At 38.4% G+C, this 17509-nt stretch overlaps 1 protein-coding gene across 4 annotated transcripts in view; it reads left to right on the top strand.

The window, feature by feature from the left end:
- Positions 1-17509, top strand: part of LOC122417289 (atrial natriuretic peptide receptor 1-like) — a 116203-nt gene that overhangs the window by 833 nt on the left and 97861 nt on the right. The window contains exons 2-5 of one of the 4 annotated variants that reach the window (XM_043430684.1): positions 785-1454; positions 1945-2115; positions 2432-2606; positions 4288-4496. In XM_043430684.1, coding sequence (XP_043286619.1) covers positions 1229-1454; positions 1945-2115; positions 2432-2606; positions 4288-4496 — 781 coding nt within the window. In that variant the 5' untranslated portion in view covers positions 785-1228. Of the gene's footprint in view, positions 1-2; positions 1455-1944; positions 2116-2431; positions 2607-4287; positions 4497-14071; positions 14610-17509 lie in introns of those variants that run through there. The other 3 variants (XM_043430721.1, XM_043430692.1, XM_043430712.1) reach the window with 3 other exon arrangements.

Consider the following 17509-nt stretch of genomic DNA (forward strand, 5'->3'; position numbering starts at 1 on the left):
TAGTGAATCTTTTTACCTACAAAGACAAAACAAATAAAAAACGATTTTCAAACAATTTTCATTTTGCTCGTGTGTATTTCGTGGAAAATCGTAATTGTTCGGGGATTGATCGACTTGCACCAATAAACTTTGATTTCGAGTACGCTCATGCGCAAGAGAAAGAAGAAAAGAGCGCCGCTAAGGATACTGGCGATCCGCGGCATTCTTTTTCGGCGTGTTTTTTATTGCCGCCATTTCGTTAATTCACAGCATTCGCTATCGAGAGGACGCTGGGGTCAAGTCGAGTCTTAAGCTTCGCGCGAAATTCTACCGAAGATATTGTTTTTCACTCGATTTCTTTTCGATGGAAATGCGAGTTTAACACGTTGCGGGAATAAACGAAATGGGGTTGGAGGGAGTACGGGAGTCTCGGATGATAGCGTATCAATATCTATAAAACCGATAGACAATCGATGATAACAAGAAGCCACTGAGAGCTAGAAATCTCGTATATACATTCCGTTTGGTGATTCCAACATCAGATGTTTTATCGTTAATACTCGTGTCTTAACCGTGCGCATTTGTTTTCTCCAATAATTTTCGATATTTTGACCGGGAGAATCAACGATCGATCGAACTTTCAATTATTGCTGTGCCTTTTTCTGTTAGTTTTAAATCGTGTCCGTAGCATTCGTTCTCGTCGAAAGAACAACTATCAAACGTGACATGTAACGAAATTGTCGGAATTTAATTCCCCTCAAATTATTCGTATCGCGAAAATTCATCTGCCCAGTAAATTTTTAAGGTTATTTAGTCGTTGGGTCGTGCGCTACGAGTTGTTGCTCTACAAACGATGCTTGGCAGTGAGAAATTTTGAGAAAAATGGAATAAAATTGATGATGATACTCTTTGCAAATAAAATGCCGCTATAATTAAACTAAAACTCTAAAATTATTCGTTATTACGAGAATTTGAATAACAATGAACAATCATGTGTACGTAAACAAGTGACAAACTGTACGATGGAAAAAGTGATAAAAAATAGTGACGTGTTTGATAAATGGTTAATAGAACAATCAAACGTACCGAGGACAGTGAACAAAGACTCATAAAAAATCGTTGGAAAAGAACAGAACAATGATGACGGGTACAATTTATTTACGCCGTGAACAATAAAAATTTTAAAAAATCGTTAATAACATCGAGGAAATTCGACGAGTATAATAAAATTATACTCGTTGAATGATCCATGGGGTCGAGATGGATTCTAAGGACTACAATAACGCTGTTCATTTGGGATTATTGCGCGAGACAGGGCGAGACAGCTTGCCGGGAAACAAAATTGCCACGCGATTGCGAGTCTTTGTGTACGCGGAACCGAGCAGGTGTCGAATCTTGCGAGCTTCGAATCGCCGTTCTTCTTCCAGCTGACACGACCTACGATGTCTCATTGCCGAAAGTTCTTCCGGTTCTCGGTAAGTATGCAAAATAGTTCGGAAGAACTAGCAAAAAAAATAGAAAATAATAAATTTCTAAAATTACCAAAAAGTAGCTGGATATTCGAGATTATTTTTTTTCGTTGCTTATGAAGATTTAAAAAACATCGCTTCTAAGTTCGCATTTTTGGGCTACAACAAAATTCCTTTGTTACTCATATAATTTCCTTCGTTCCCCGGGCTCCGGTCAAATTTTTTTCGCAAATTCAATCCGACAGTGCGAAAGGAAGGAACAAAAATATAAAAAAATGCTCTTTCGTGTAATGGGTGAACGACTCGTTCATAAAATCAATGTCGAAATATTCGAAATCATTTCGATTGTTTGAAGCTCGAGCAGGCTGTCGCGAAAAAATCGAACGTGATGTAAGCTAAAAAATCACAATCGCCATGTGCATTTCATTTGCCCATATATTTTACCACATTCATCGATGAGTTTTAATTCAATCTTTGTTTTGGTGATTATTAACAGACATTGCCGAGTCCGAAGTAAGGTATCGAGGGTTTTTACCTGATTGGCTGCAACTGAAATTTCTACCAGCGGACGACCATTGTGACGCGACCTACGCACAGATCGGTGCCATCGACAGTTATGCCAACTGTGTCCACCTCTTTCTTGGCCCAACGTGCGAGTATTGTGTGGGTAAGATATGAATAAATTTTTTAAATTATTGACATTTCCAGCGACTTTCGCGATCATCGTTGTTTCTTGTAATTCTTATACAGAGCTTTTTCTCCTCCCATTCAAACGGATATTCGAACGAAGTAGAGTTGAAAAATGAATTAATTGATTACTTATTCAAAATATTCTGTATTCAACGTAAACTTTCGGGAAATGTAAACAAATGTCACACACTGTGTGAGAGTTTGACTCTCGCTTGTTCCACTTCCCCCTTTCTCTGCTTGTGTTTCCTTTACGATGTACCACAGTCGTTGTTGTTTTATGTCCGACTGTTTAGCGAACGTGGGGAGGGTGGTCAAGTTCTTGGGAGCGCCGCTCATCACCACCGGCGGTTTTACATACGATTTCACCGAAAACAAAACAGAATGTGGTCACGAGTATTTTATGACGACGAGAATCAGCGCGATGTCCTTCAGGGACATAAGCAATATTTTCATCAATTTGATGGATCGGTGAGAACGTTTTTTTTTTCATTTATTCAAAGCCTAAAATCGTTTCTTATTTTTCGATCATTCATATTTACTGGCAGACGTTCTGGAGAATTTTTCTGACCAAATTTTCAGCGAATCTCGGCAAACATATCCGCGTTATTTTCCTAACTTTCACGTTAATTTATAAGCTTGTAATTTTCGTAAAATCATTTAATTTCGGTTTGCTGGGATGCTACTTTATCTTATACCATTATTTTCGTCATTTGAAACGAGAGAAAATGGAGAATGGAGTGTCAATTTAAGCAGACGAGGAACTTTTTGCGTTCGAGGGTGATCGGAAGATTTTTTGACCCCTTCGTGACTCTTATGTTTGAAAAAGATAAAACTTAAGGCTCGAACAGCCTGCGAGTTTCATAACAAAGTAGCAAATGAATGGAAAATTCATTAAAGTGTTATTAAGAAACTTTGGCAAAGAACGTAAATCGAAAAGGTTCGAATAAAAAATGACAATATTAAGGGCCATAAACAGTGTAGACGTTGGAATTTCAGGTGTTTTTTGTTTCTTTTATAAATAAAAATTGGTTGGTTGGATTTACATAAAATCTTGTGCACATCTTTGACATATTCAGAAGTACTGAGAATTTTTTTTTTACATTTTTTTAACGGTATATTTTTGTGCAATGGTGTGTTGTTGAAAATGGCACTCCTTGAATCGGCGTTGACAGCAAAACGAAAAGAGTTTTTTTTATCCCAGCGACTTGATTCGAATTGCATTTTGTAGAGAAAACGTACATTTTCAGCATGACGTAGCCGTTTTTTAATAACTGTTTTTTTTTCTTTTTTTAAACAACTTTCTACTGAGAAACCCATAAAAATTGTAATTTTTTTCTTCAAATGGTCGCCATTTTTTTTTTCTAAACGATATTTTGACAATACCCTGCGTCATGCGATAGCTAATAGCACATATTTTAAGAATCTATTTGATTTTTTGTCCCGAGATGCCCCATTTTTGAGATTTGCTGGGAAAAATGTTTGTGAAAATTCAATTAAATTTGGCACTAGTAACGACGATTTTATTTCGTATTTGAAATTATTTGTATCTCTTTTTTCGTATTTTTATTTTAAACGTTACTTTGCCAGTTGTTTCGAAACTTCTAAAATTCATTTATCCAATTCAAAAAGAATTTATATTTTGATTCGATCCCTCGATTTTTATCGATTCTATAAATCAATTCAAGGGGTGCCATTTTCAACGCGTTATTGTACAAAAAATATAATGAAAAAAATTGAAAAAAATTTATTTCCAGTACTTCGGAGCGTGGAAAAGACGTCTACAAGATTTCATTTAAATCTGTCCAACCAATTTTATTTAAAAAATAAACAAAAAACACCCAAAATTCTAACGTTTACGTCGTTCAAAGCCCTTAACCAATTCGTTTTCTAGCATGACTGTTCTTTGAAAATGATGTTTTCAGTGTTTATTTCATCATCAGGTGTTCGTCGTCCGCACACGTATTTCACAGCTCATTTCAATTACAATTATTTTTCTGGTTATTTAAATTGAATTCTGCACCGACGTTTTTATCGAATGTAAAAATCCAGAAAAATGGATAATTGTAGTGAAAATTCTTAGGAGAGTGTGCGGTCGAAGGGTTAATAACATTGGACATTTTAATGAAACGAATGAAATTTAACATTGAAGGTACTCTTGGCACAAAATTCATCTCGTTTATGATTCGAATGGTCAAACGTGGGTCGGTGGAGAACACACTTGCCACCTAATGATGAAATCGATGGTACAATTTTTGAAAAAACGACCGGACATGTCGTTCGGTAACATGGACGTTGAGGCATTGACGATCGAAGATTATGCAAATTCCCTCAAGGAACAGGTTGGCACATCTTACGCCGGTGAGTCTGATGTTTTTTTTCCATTAACTTTTACCAATAACTATGAATGATCGACGCATCATTTTTGAGTCAATTTTATTTATTACTCAAATGTTGATCTCCCAAAAATATTGTAACGTCGGTGGAAAGAATTTTTTTTTCATATTCGAAGATGAAAAATATCGACGAATTAAGATTCAATTGATTTATAGAATCGATTAAAATCGAAGGATCGAATGAAAATATAAATTCTTTTTAAATTGTAACCTTTAAGATGAAACACGAAAAGAGAGAAATTCAAATAATTTTAAATACGGAAAGAAATCGTCGTTACAAATGCTAAATTTGATTGAATTTTCACAAACATTTTTACTTCGCTTAGTTAAATGCCCTGAGAGCTCGACCCCTTTCCAAGTCCCTTGGAAATTTCTTCATTTTCATTCTCTGCGTTCTTACGTATATAAAAAACAACAATATTTAGCGACACATTACGAGGTTCCGTAAATATTGTCCCGGAATAGATGAAGGCTTTATATCGTTCGTTGGCGAAGATTGCAAGCTGTTAAAACGAGGTCGACGTCTCTTGTAATTGAGCCAGCATCGCTGGGGCATTTCCTGTTCACGGTTGCACTAAAATTTGTTTGTAAACAGTTGTTTTCCAACGTCCAAGGAGTCCATTACAGTCACGAATATACTCAGGCAACGTGCGTAGGAATGAAGGCTAATTTTCCGTCGTTTTTTGTGCACTTTTCGACTTGATTCGTCCTGCTTCGAAGCGACTGAAATCTTGAAAATGGGATCGTCGAAAAAGCCGAAGAATAGATGCGAGTATTTACGCATTGGAAAATGTCGTCCACACGCGACTGAGTGTTCGATCGAATGGCTTTGATCAAACACCATTCGTCCAACAAATGCACTTTAATCGTGATTAATAAAGAGACTTACTGTTCCATTAATCCGATTCGATTAATACGTTCGAATGAATCTTTGCAAGCGACAAAAGTGCTTTAATCAATTAGATCCCATTGGTTCTGCGATTGATGCTAGTTTCGTAAAAAGAAATGTGTTCGGGGTGAGAACGCGTGGTACGGAGACGAGAGGTCGAACGTTTACTCTCATTCGAAGAACATAAAGTTGATTGGCCCAATGGAGAAGGGCTCCAGTTTGAAAGATCGATGATTGTGTGCGCTCGTTAGGCTTCTTTCAACTTCAACGACGCCGTTCATCAAACGCAATTAATCATTCGTTCGGTAAGGTATAAACGTACGGTATTTACACATTTAATACACGACGAAAGCTCTCGGCCAATTGCTAATGGAGCTAATTAAAGCTGATTGAAAATAAAATGAGCGCGTTTTCATTTGTGTACACGAAGAGTATGTGAAAATATGTAGTCTCTCCATTAATCATCTCGAGTGGGATTATCGTGGATATATCGGTGCTTGACTTTTTTGTGTTGTTGTTTTTTTTTCTTCTCTCCTCTTTTATCTCTTCGCCCCTTTCTCCCTTCCAGTGTTGATGTTGGAGAGCATAAATTCTTGTACAACACACGCGCTCAATCGTTAATCCAATGTTTCTTGATGCTGAATGCCGTTGATTAAGATTATTTTAGTCCGTGTTTGTCACGATACCGTCTTATCGATCGATCCGTGCTCGTGACTCGTCACTAGGTACACACGAGCTATTAGCAGGATCGATTGCGATCATAATCATCATCGACCGTTTCCCCCGTATCGTTGCTCGAAAAAATTGTGCACGAAAATAGCGTGTTGTGTTTGCTTTTGTCTGCGAGCGCGGCCTTAATTCACGGACTATATATTTGCTCCGATTTTATTGCACAAAGTTATAAATAAATTTAATTTTTCAGCATTTGGATGTTGGGATTCATTTTTTTCTGACAATTCTAGGATCGTTGGAGTGAACTCACATCGATTAGGATCAGCTTAAAACGGGGGGAGAAACCCATTGAGACTGCGAGAAAACTGCGAGGAATCGAGGCTACTTTCAGAAATATGCTTCAGCTGTGTGATTCGTTCAATAGATTCATAATCAGCCACGAAATTGCTCATGCTTTCAAGCACCTGTTTGGCTCTGAGACTCCCCTGTAGATTCTTCAACGATGAATCCTGCTTATGGCCTGAAACGCATCGACCTACGTCAGAGATTCAACGTCACAACGAATCTAAAGACTTATCAGTGTGCTCGATGTCGCTTAACGTTATCACGTTCGATCGATATTGTTCGTAGCCCCAATGCACGAAGAATTCAAAACCGAGCACACCGAAAACGAAATTCTTTCATTCGGAGAGAACTTTCTGGGTTTAAATTTTCACGCCAATCTGTGTTTTGAGGCATAGTTCGAACTTCCGAAACGTCATAAAAAGGAACTTTGCTCTTTCGATTTTGTCACTCCTCCAAATTTATGTTTTTTCTTGTTATGGCGCTGAAGATTGGTTGAATTGAAATTTGAAAGGAAAAACCATTAACTGAAATGAGGATACGGAGGCTTCCTGTTGTTTCCTTCCTCCCTCCCAACAGTTTTCAAAGCCATTGAGCCACATTCGAAAGTTACTCTCTCGTTGAAATTCAACAACTTGGATTAAACTTGCAGAATAATTGAATAGTGACAATTGTTACGGTAGACCGGAGTTTGAACACGAATCTCTAGAGAAATATATTTATTAGGAAACTTTGAGCTTCTGAAATAACTAGATTCCTCGTACAATAGTCGTAAGAAAAGTTTGAATCGCTTCTCATCCGTAGCGTCGAAATTCTTGTAATTATTGTGAGGAGCTCCGCAATATCGAAGTCTTTCAACGATGGTTTTTTCAAGAAATTTCTGTTCATTTTACCTCAAAATTCATAAATTCAGGCTTATTTATGGCGAGAATGTAGTTGGTGTTCGATCTAAATATCCTGAAATGAAATATCCTCTGGCAAAGTGTTCTTGAAACACCATTTTCGGGACTCGAAATATCCGATTCAAATTGAAATTTGAAAATAAAAATACCTTCTTTACCGACTGGCATAATTTTACGAAGCTCGGGCTTACTGGGGGGTGATAAAACGAAATAATTCTCCGAAGCCTGGGATCGATAAGGCAGGAAATGTCAACCCCTGATCTGAGCTTGCAAAGCTTCAATGCCACGAATTTTATCTAACGCGAAACAGAAGTTGTGTGGCACATGGCCTTTGTGGGGTAGAGCCATGAAGGAGAAGAAGAAACAGAAGTTGATTTTGTTGGGCAATTTTTCAATTTTTGTACAAAGAATCTGGAATTTTCAAGCTGAATTACGAAAATTGTTTTCAAAATAACGACCTCACAGTAGACAAATAAAACGGGTATGAAGTTTGCACAAATGATCGATGTCACCTGAGAAACGAGTCACGGAAAAGTATTGAATTTTCTCATCGAATAAAATTTGAATTTTTAATATTTTGTTAATTTTATTGAAGAATTTTCTGGTTTTTTTTTTTTTTTTTTTTTTTTTTCGTACAAATTTTTCATAATTATTATTCAAAAGTTGGATCGAAATCGAATTTCGGTGAAAAATAATAACAGCACAGTTCAAATGATGACTTCCAGTTCGTTTATTCGTTTTTTCAAGATTTTTCTTGCTCCATAATGTTTGGAATAAACTTTGATTATGTCGAACCGTACATATTGCAACTTTTCTCGGTGGCTCGGTACTCGCGAGGGAGTGAAAATGGTCTTTGATATATTGTATGCATAGCATAACTCGAACCAACTCACTTTTGGTCCGATCTCCCAGGGGAACGCGATGGGGACTGAACTGCCTTACTTGTCACCTTGCTTTATCTCGTTTCAAGGTATTTTTGTTGCGGAGAAAGAATAGCCTTTGGGTAGTCGTGGTCGAAAATCACATTTCGTAAACTTTGATTAAATCTTGTGAAAAACTATTCTGGCTTTTCCAATTCGAAAAGGAAAAACGCAAATGATCATCGCACAAAAGTAGGAAAATCTTATATTAAAACAAGCTGAAGAATTTGCAAGTATTTATTTTTCGTAACCTCGCGAAGAAAGAAAGAAAGAAAGTCATACGAACTTCAGCATCCCCTCGATCCTTCGGTATAATCAAACTTTTTATTTTCTTTGTACGAGACGAACCTCCTTCAATGATGTACTATTTTTTCAATTGTACTGAAAAAATCTTTACGCTTAAAAGTTTTTTTAATCGGCGTTTTCTATTTCAGGTTTTCACATTGCATTTATGAAGCAAAAATAATCAGAAATTTTCTATTCGATGTCTGTTCAACCTTCGCTTCTAAGTAGATGTGGCATCTTTTAATAATTGCAGTCGAGTGCCAAAATTGTGCGTTAGTACGATTAAAATACCGAATAATTAATTAACCCTTAGTGTGCATCTGGGGTCAGGTTGACCCCAACATTTTTTTCTCACATGAATAGCATTTACAGATGAGCAACTCATAAGTAAAACCCCCAATATTAAGAAATCGTTATCCCCTCTCCAAAAGTAGGGAGTATAGCCACTTCATACTCCAAAATAAATACACTTTTTGGAACGGTTGCAAAGTGGACTATTTTTCCCTTAAGCATGGACCCTTATCTGTAAAACTCTGTAAGGATTTTTTTCAAAACTCAAAATTAACATTTTACGAGAGATTTAACCGAAAAAGTGCTTTTTACGCGCACTATCAACTTTGAGCACGTTTTTGAACAATGAAAAAAGATTTTTTTGGAAATCTGACTTTGCAGCCTTAAAGTTGGATCAATTCACTGCAAAAAGTGTCTAAACCTTTTATTCCGAAAAGCGCATAGTTACCGAGATATTCGATGTCAAGAATGACCTGGAGTCAAAGTGACCCCATGTACACGAAATGTCTCGTTGTGAAGGTGTGCACACCAAGGGTTAAAATACCAGCTTTCGTCAACGAATAAAAATTTAAGGTATTCCTTTCACGAACTTACGGAGCTTACGGAGATTCCATCATCACCACATTTCTATTCAATAATTCATACACCGAATATCTCTAAATTCCTGATAAAAACTGTCTCATGGATAGAAAAAAATGTAAGGAATCTATAGCGACGATAAAAACAGTTGCCGAATCCTTAAAAGAGATATTAACGATACAAGTTGGAAAAATGGCAGAAGCAGAAGCTTTTCCCACATAACAGCGACTTCTGAGAAGTTAGAAATCAGTCCAAATTTGGAGTGCCCTAGTTTGCAACACCAAAAAATACGGTCCTGCGAAGGGAATACCAGAGTTGAAATACATATTCGAATTGCTTGAGAGACACTGATAAATGGAGACGGTATAATTTATTCGATTGGAAGCTTCCCAGAGCCCCCACGAACCCCACGTTTTCATTGTTACTCAAATAGTCAATCGGCTTTATATAATTACTTATTTCGAGTTTATGTTAACGTTGGTGCCTCAAAATGAATTGGCTTATCGTTCTTAACTTTTTTCAAGATCTTCATTTGGCACTCGCACGCCTTCAAAATTTCTCTTTTTCATGAGCTTAAGGAGGGTGGATCGCGACGATACAATGTTGCCATGCTAAACCATGTTAAAAATATTAAGAATTTCAAAATTATAAGAATTTAATAAAATTTGCTAAATGCATTATTTAAAAATATATAAGACAATATACATTTTTTTAGATTTTTCTACCACATAGCTCTCGAGTAATAGGGTATTACACCTTTTTTTGATAACTATTTTAAAATAATCCTGAGATCGTAATAAACCAGTGAAATTTTTATTTAAATTTTATAAGATCGAAAAGTGCCTTAAAAACTATTTTTTATTTATAATTTTCAATTTTCGCGCAGAAACGCTAGCCGCCGTGTTGTTTCGGGGTTTGTGACGTCACTCCGTTAGTAAACAATACCATTGTGAAAGATCAAGTAACAAGATTTGTGAATATGATGAGTTATAATAGTATATCGTTGGTGTCTCGTGCCTGAATGCGATAATACAAGTGTAAAAATACCACAAAAATTGTGGATTCATCGCCGCCATCAACATATTTATCATTGGTAGATTTGTACTTTTTGCTTTCACAAAATCGTCTTCCATGATGCGATTTTAATAAAATTAATGATAAAAGTCCACAAACGTACATAATAACTTGTAAAATTTCAAAATAACACAGAGCGCACGATAAGAATCTAGATTGTTTACTATCGGAGTGACGTCACGTTGGAATCCAATATGGCGGATGGCGTTTTAGACATTTGAAAAACGGATGAAAAAAGGACGATTTTTAAAATTGAATTATAAAATTTGCATTGCATTTTTATGAATAAATATTGACGTTTCTCGTTTACTTTTTACGAAATCTATTATAAACATTCATTTTTATATATTTTTTTACATGGTGTAAAATACCCTATTGAACACTAAAGTTCACGTGTATAAGCATAGATTTAACATATATACAGTTATCTCGTGCATAAGAACTTGGATTTATCGTTCAATTATGCGATAACCATGTGGTAAGAAAATTTGAAAAAATGGTATTTGTGTACTTGATGCCAAAGAACGTTATCACGAAATTTGACGAAATTCTGATTATTTTGATTTCGTGACCCACCTTCCGGTCCTGAGTCCCGTGAAAAATATTTCATCTTTTGCATTATCGTCTCAGAGCATTATTGTTCGAGGTGTACTTCCCTCGAAGTTACGAGGGCTGAATACGGACGCGTATGAAAGATTGTCACGAGCGTGGTAGGTGCGGACCTTCGCAAGGAGTTGACGCTGACAAAAATGAATCGGTCACTCAGATTATTTTTTCTTGAGCAATAAATATTGCCCAATTACATGAATTCTTTACTACCCTAAAGTCACTAGTATTTTGTCTTTTGAGCCCTGTTCGCATGAGAAAAATTGTACTTATTTTTTTTGGGAGCTCAGTGCATATATTGGAGCTCAACTCACGACAGCACACTCAATTTTTCTTACCCTCGAGAAATCCTTATTTCTGAAATAGAACGAAAGATCGTAGCAATGATTTTAAGGTTTCTGATTATCGGAGATTTCGTGATTTTCCCAAGTTCACATTTTCAATGTCAAAATAGTATTTTCATGCTATCTCGTTTCCGAGTTTCCATTCTTTTAATTATGACCGATCATTTTTTCTTTCTTTCTTTATTTTTCTTATTTTTGTTTCTTTCTTCTGTTTTTTCGTTCAAATTCTTGCTTCTTTTTTGTTTTTTGTTTTTCCAATGGCAGTGATCCTGGTTCCCATGGAATTTTCAACGATGAAAACGAACAGTATGAAATGCTAAAATTCTTTTTTTTGTTCCCAACAAATCAGACTCTTTATTATTCGAAAAATACTAAAAGAACAATAAACACTGCCGGCAGTTGCGATAATTTGGAAACGGTTCTCCTACTTCAAATATGTCTGTCAAAAAATAAAAACTAATTCACCAACGAACGAGGCAAGAAAACAGCGAAAATATGCGATGCTGACAATTTTTTTGATACAAAAATGTAAATTTTCTTACCATCAGCAGATATTCTTCTAATTAAAGAAACGGGAGAGCGCGGTGACCCCCACCGTTTCTCATTACGATCTTACGTCGCAGGCACTTTCGCCAATCTTCCCCTCCAGCGCCGCTAGACAATGGGAAACTTTACGATTTGCAAACTGCATCTAATAAGTGTTTTGAAGCTTCTTAGAGCGAGTGAGGAAACTTGGAGCGTCCTTGGCTCTGTTCCACTATCAAGAAACAACATTCAAGTCGATCCGATTTGAAACGCTATGCCGCTTAAGGGTTGATCTCCGTTAAAGTTCACGTTTTCACACCGTTCGTGAAAATAAAATAATGTATCGGTAGATTGAGGAAGTTCAACGAATTGAAAAATTGCGTTGGTCTTGTTGAACAGCGCTTAATTATGTGTGAAATATTTGGAGAGGTTTCACCGCCTGGTAATCGAGATTTTCATCATTGAAAATGACAGGTTAAACACGCGCTCTTGTAGAAGCTTTCAAAAAATTGCGAACTTCAACGATAGATATCCCAATTTCGAGACGGTGAATGAATTTTTCCCATAAAATACGTTTGAACCTCCTTACGTAAAAGGGGGATCGAAATTGTGGAGGAACATTAATTATTTTCGAGCAGGAGTAACGTTTCATTGCACACGCGGATTATTTTTGCAGCCGCGCCGACAAGGAAGCGTCGTAAATAAATTTCTGGTGAATCAGTTTCAACGCGTGATAAAAAATGTGTCAAAAATCACGTTGCCGATGCTTAACGCTATTTCTGGTAACTCGTACAACTTTCAATTCCTATTTACAGAGCTTTTTATCCTCCTCCATAATTCCGTTGTCAATCTTTCCGTGTACACTGTTTTCGGGCTTTTCGAGCCTATCTTTTCACTCGAAATCTCCTTCTTCGCTATTCGCCAACGCCCAAGTTAACCCCCTGGCGCATTACGCTATCGCATATGCTCGAGTGCACAACAGAACGGAGGAAAACATGACCCGGCATATCGACACGAGTTTCATTAAGTTAACTCCTGCAGTGCATGCTAGTCAAACGAGTGCTAAATTTTCAAAACGTTTTTAGACCAAGTTTAACGTGCCGATTAAATGTATTGTTAGTGGATTTGTATTACAGCATATCTCATTAAGATGTGAAATATTAAAGACGCTAGTTTTGCAAAAGCATCAACTGACAAACGCAAATTTCCACGCTGAGACATTTTCACTGGTATTTTTCAAAGAATTATCTGCGTTTTTTCATCGATTTTATTGCAACACGTCTCATTTTGTTGGTCAACCGGTCCTCTATGAATCCACCGTGTAGTTGTTTTTTTAACTCGATCGTTTCACTGTTGCAGCTAATTGTTCATTAAGTGAAAAAATTTTTTCATTCATGATTTCCGAAGGAATGAGTTTAAAGGAAAATCTACGCGGTGAATTCGTGGAAGATCGGCTGAGGAACAAAATGAGACTTGGTGCAATATAAAATGGATAAAAAAAGGCAGATAATTCTTTGAAAAATACCAGCGAAAATGTGTCAAGGTGGAAATTTGCATTTATCATTTGATGCTTTTTAGCACTCATTTGATTAGCATGCAGTACAGGAGTTACCTTAAAAACGGTGAAAGCATTAACGAAATTTTCAGTCCCTTGTCGGTTGACGCGATTGGCAACTCAGAAAAGCCGTTTCTCGCTCGCGCTCAGCTGAGCGGTCACCCATCCAAGGACTGTCCTCGCCGGAGTTTGCTCGCTCGATCTCCGAAGTTATTGCCCACCGCGCATTCATCGTCCTCAGTTTTTCGAGTCGTTGTTAGGACTTTTTAAATGACGAGGCATGACGCACAGTCGATCAACGCGGTTTTTAGAGACCCATGGCAAAAAATGGTCTTAAGGACACCAGCGGAGACGAGTAAATCGCATGAAACGAAGAAAATACGTATGGGGAAAGCAGCGATTGAGGGGCTGGTAAAAAAGGGAAAGAAATAAGACAATGCGAGAGAGCGAGTTGCGCGCGGACGCTCGGAGGAGGGGGCGAGTCGCAGACAGCGTCTCCCGGCGTGTCAAGTCCTCAGTTTCAATCGCGCTCTCCCCGGTTACACGGAGATGACTCGCTCTCCGTCGAACGTTCACTCGCCGCGTCTGCTTTCCTCGTAAACAAACGACCATGTGAGGCGAAACTCGATGCGGAAAATCGAGGTTTGAACGAGCCCTTAAGAGAGTGGAGACTATAAATATATAGCGAGTGAACCGGAAAGATAAGAATTCGGAGTAAACGAGATCAGAATGCGTACGAAAATATGAGGAAATGTAAAACGAGCGAATCGCGAAATCGCGTCACGAGCTTCCCCGGTTCCTCTCAGCGCCAGATTATTTCTCTCAGTTTCACCAAACTTCTCTGTTATTTTGCTTCTTCTTTTGGCTCTCGGATCACTGGTACAGCGCTGCAGTGATCGCTCGAATGATCGAGAGTCCAATTGCTTTAAATGTCCCGATCGTTCTGCGATTAATTATCGGAAAAGCAATCGATGTTTTGCGGAAGTGCTCTTCGGCGTCGTCGCCTTTCCATCGCAAATTACATCACTTAGGACGATCTCGAAATGATGTCCTTGAGCAATGTCACGCTATAAACGTTAATCTCATTTTATTTGGTAAGAAAACGGATGGAATTATGAGGCCTCAAGGAATACGGTGCGAATCGATCGGCTCGTCGATACGTTTGGCAAGATCGATCTTACCGAGTGAGTTCTCATGAGAGCGTTCTCTTCAAGATACACGTGCAAACGTTGAAAAAATGACGACGCGGGGAGAGCCGATAAAATAACCCTTGAACTTTCGATCTACTAAACTCTTCTGCGGTAATCGATCGATGTATATTCTTCCTCCAATCGATCTTTGGACAATGCACAAAGGCGATCTTTGGTTACGCGTGCCTCGACTTGCGAGCTTTTTCGTAGCTCCAAAAATCGAAGTCTCCAATTATATTCCCTCACCGCGATACAGCCCCCGATTCCGTGCTGCTATGGAGCGAGGAAAGAAGGCTTTTCTCGTGGGCGGTTCATCGTCATTAGGGAGAATAATGGGAACGCATTGCGCGGAAATTCAAACACGATTACAGTCAATGCCGGAAAGGAATGTGCGGTCCGACTTAGCGACGTTTCTCCTCGTAGTCGCGTTTGCATCTCTCGCGTATTATCGACTAATTATCGACCGCGTCCACGCGTGTGCGACTCTGCCTGCGCGAGGACGTTTATACACGCGTAGGAAGAGTCGTGCATGATTAATTACATTTGGGAGCATTTCTGTTTCCCCGTTTCGCCGCGTCGACAGCGAGCCTCGCGACGTTTCATCGCGATGTCGTCCTTTCTGCTCGAAACCCATTTCAAAATCTTCGTACGAATCAATGTCCCAACTATTATTTACGCACGAAATAATCGCGAGAAAAAAACGAAAACGAAAAAACAAAAAACACGCACATTTTTCGCCTCCGGCTGTCGGCGAGACGCACTCGCCCGAGGTCACCACACGCGTACGCGCGGCCACTCTCTTTGATTGGCGAATTATACAAAAGAGAAAAAAGCCGGTACACCGGCATGAATCGACGAAAACAAAAAAACGAATTATTTATACATCGAACCTCGCTTTTCACGCATTTTTAATCCCTTCGTCCTCTTGATTGTCTTACTCCCGTGACCTCATTCGATCCTCGCACCAATTGATTTACGATCGTTGCTCATTTATCCCGAGCACCGAGTCGCTTGCCGTCTACCTTTGGGTTTTAGAGAAAGTCGCATTTTCCGAACAAAAAGTTCACGGGTGATCTCTGTAGGACCCAATTCGAGATCACGCTTCAATCCATTGTTTTGAAATTTCAAGTTTCCTTTTCAATTTCAAGCTCCTACGACCGTTTAATCCTCTCAAGAATCGTTCGCGTTTTTCGAGAAATTCCAATGATAGTTCAAGAAACGAGGAGACGAAGGACGCTAGTTTATCGCATAAAGAAACAACGCTTAATTGCTAACAGCTGTACAACGGACACACGCATAGGGTGACCACGCGAATGGGATGCTTGTGAGCGTTATTAGGTGCATGCTCCGCGTAATAAGGTCCGCGGGAGCATTTGCACGTTTCTCGACTTTACTTGAGCGTGCCAACCGAAGTTCGGTGGTGCACGAAAGCTGATTCCACCAGCTCTGATTATCCACAACGTACTTTCTCATTATTCCATTTTTCAGACCGTTTTTATCCTCGACATTCTCATACGCGAGGGTATTAGAAGCAGAAAAAGCAAATGGGAATTCAAATCGTTCTCGTTTCGCTGAGGATTTTTTGTACGTTGAAAAAGCTGCGTTTAAACCTACTAAAAGTCGAGTTGACGTTCTAACGAGTGGATACAATTGATGAAAGCACACTGAAAACGATAATTTTTTGGAATTTTACAATTCTGCACTTATTCAACACTAACTTTCTTCCTGGCAACAACGTTTCGAGTCTCAGTCTTGTTACATCGAAGCTCTCCCGTGTGCTGATCGAAATTTAGTCGGAACGAGCAAAATACCGTTTTCAGCGAACCCAACGAGACGTTGATTCTCGTAGGATATTCGTGTGAAAACATTTGCGGACTCCGAGAAAAGAGGAAGTTTAACGGTTTTCTTTTCTTGTACGAAAGCCATCCGTTTACGGATCGCGGAAATTTATATTCGAGTTCCTCGAGTCGCGGCGTTATCATTTTATACTTTACCGCGATTGTACTCGTAGAGCTTCCCCAACGGACGCACGTGGCAGAAAAAAATATGGCGAATGTATTTTTAAATGACGATGAAAATCTCTGGAATTCAAAGCGACTCACAGAAATTTGATATTTTTGGAATCATCCCACAGCGAAATCTGCTCGCTCAGTGTTTGTTTCTCTTTTTTCCGTGCACCTCGTAAAATTCGTTTTTTCGATATTTATTTTTCCAGAAGCGTTATGAACAGCGGGATAATCGTGTGTGCAATCGATACTGTTTTTCACGTGGAAAAAATTGATCTAAACACTTTTAAACACCCTTTTATTTGCAATAATATCGTCTAGCTTAATGGTGTCCAGTTTTTTTCAGGCTCCGCTGCTAATGGACAAAATTATATTTCGTTTATTACTCGTGCGAGGGAGCGATAAAATTAAGAGCGTAAGCAAACTCTCGCTAACTCGATACAGCACAATTTGTGGTTGGGAATAAAAAAATGTAAATTAGTGGGTGAAACGACATACGAAAATATTGACTTAATAAAATTCGCCTGAGAGAAGTGAGGCTCGGAAAACCTCATTCTAATTCGCTCATAAAATCATTGATTTCGTACAACTCGCCTGAAATATTTGCCCCTGCACGAAGTCCTTCGGCTTATTGCTGCGAAATGTCGAAACTTTTTTGAGAGATTGCGAGATTTGCTTACCGAGACGCTGCGGAGAAATTTGGGAGTCAAGCTTTCCCCGCAATGGAATTCGTTCCTTCAAAAACGTGAAAAATGAAAAACCTCAAAAGTTTAATCGAATTTTACGAAATAATTAGAA

The sequence above is a fragment of the Venturia canescens genome, chromosome 1 (genome assembly GCF_019457755.1).
Source record: "Venturia canescens isolate UGA chromosome 1, ASM1945775v1, whole genome shotgun sequence".
Lineage (NCBI taxonomy): Eukaryota > Metazoa > Arthropoda > Insecta > Hymenoptera > Ichneumonidae > Venturia > Venturia canescens.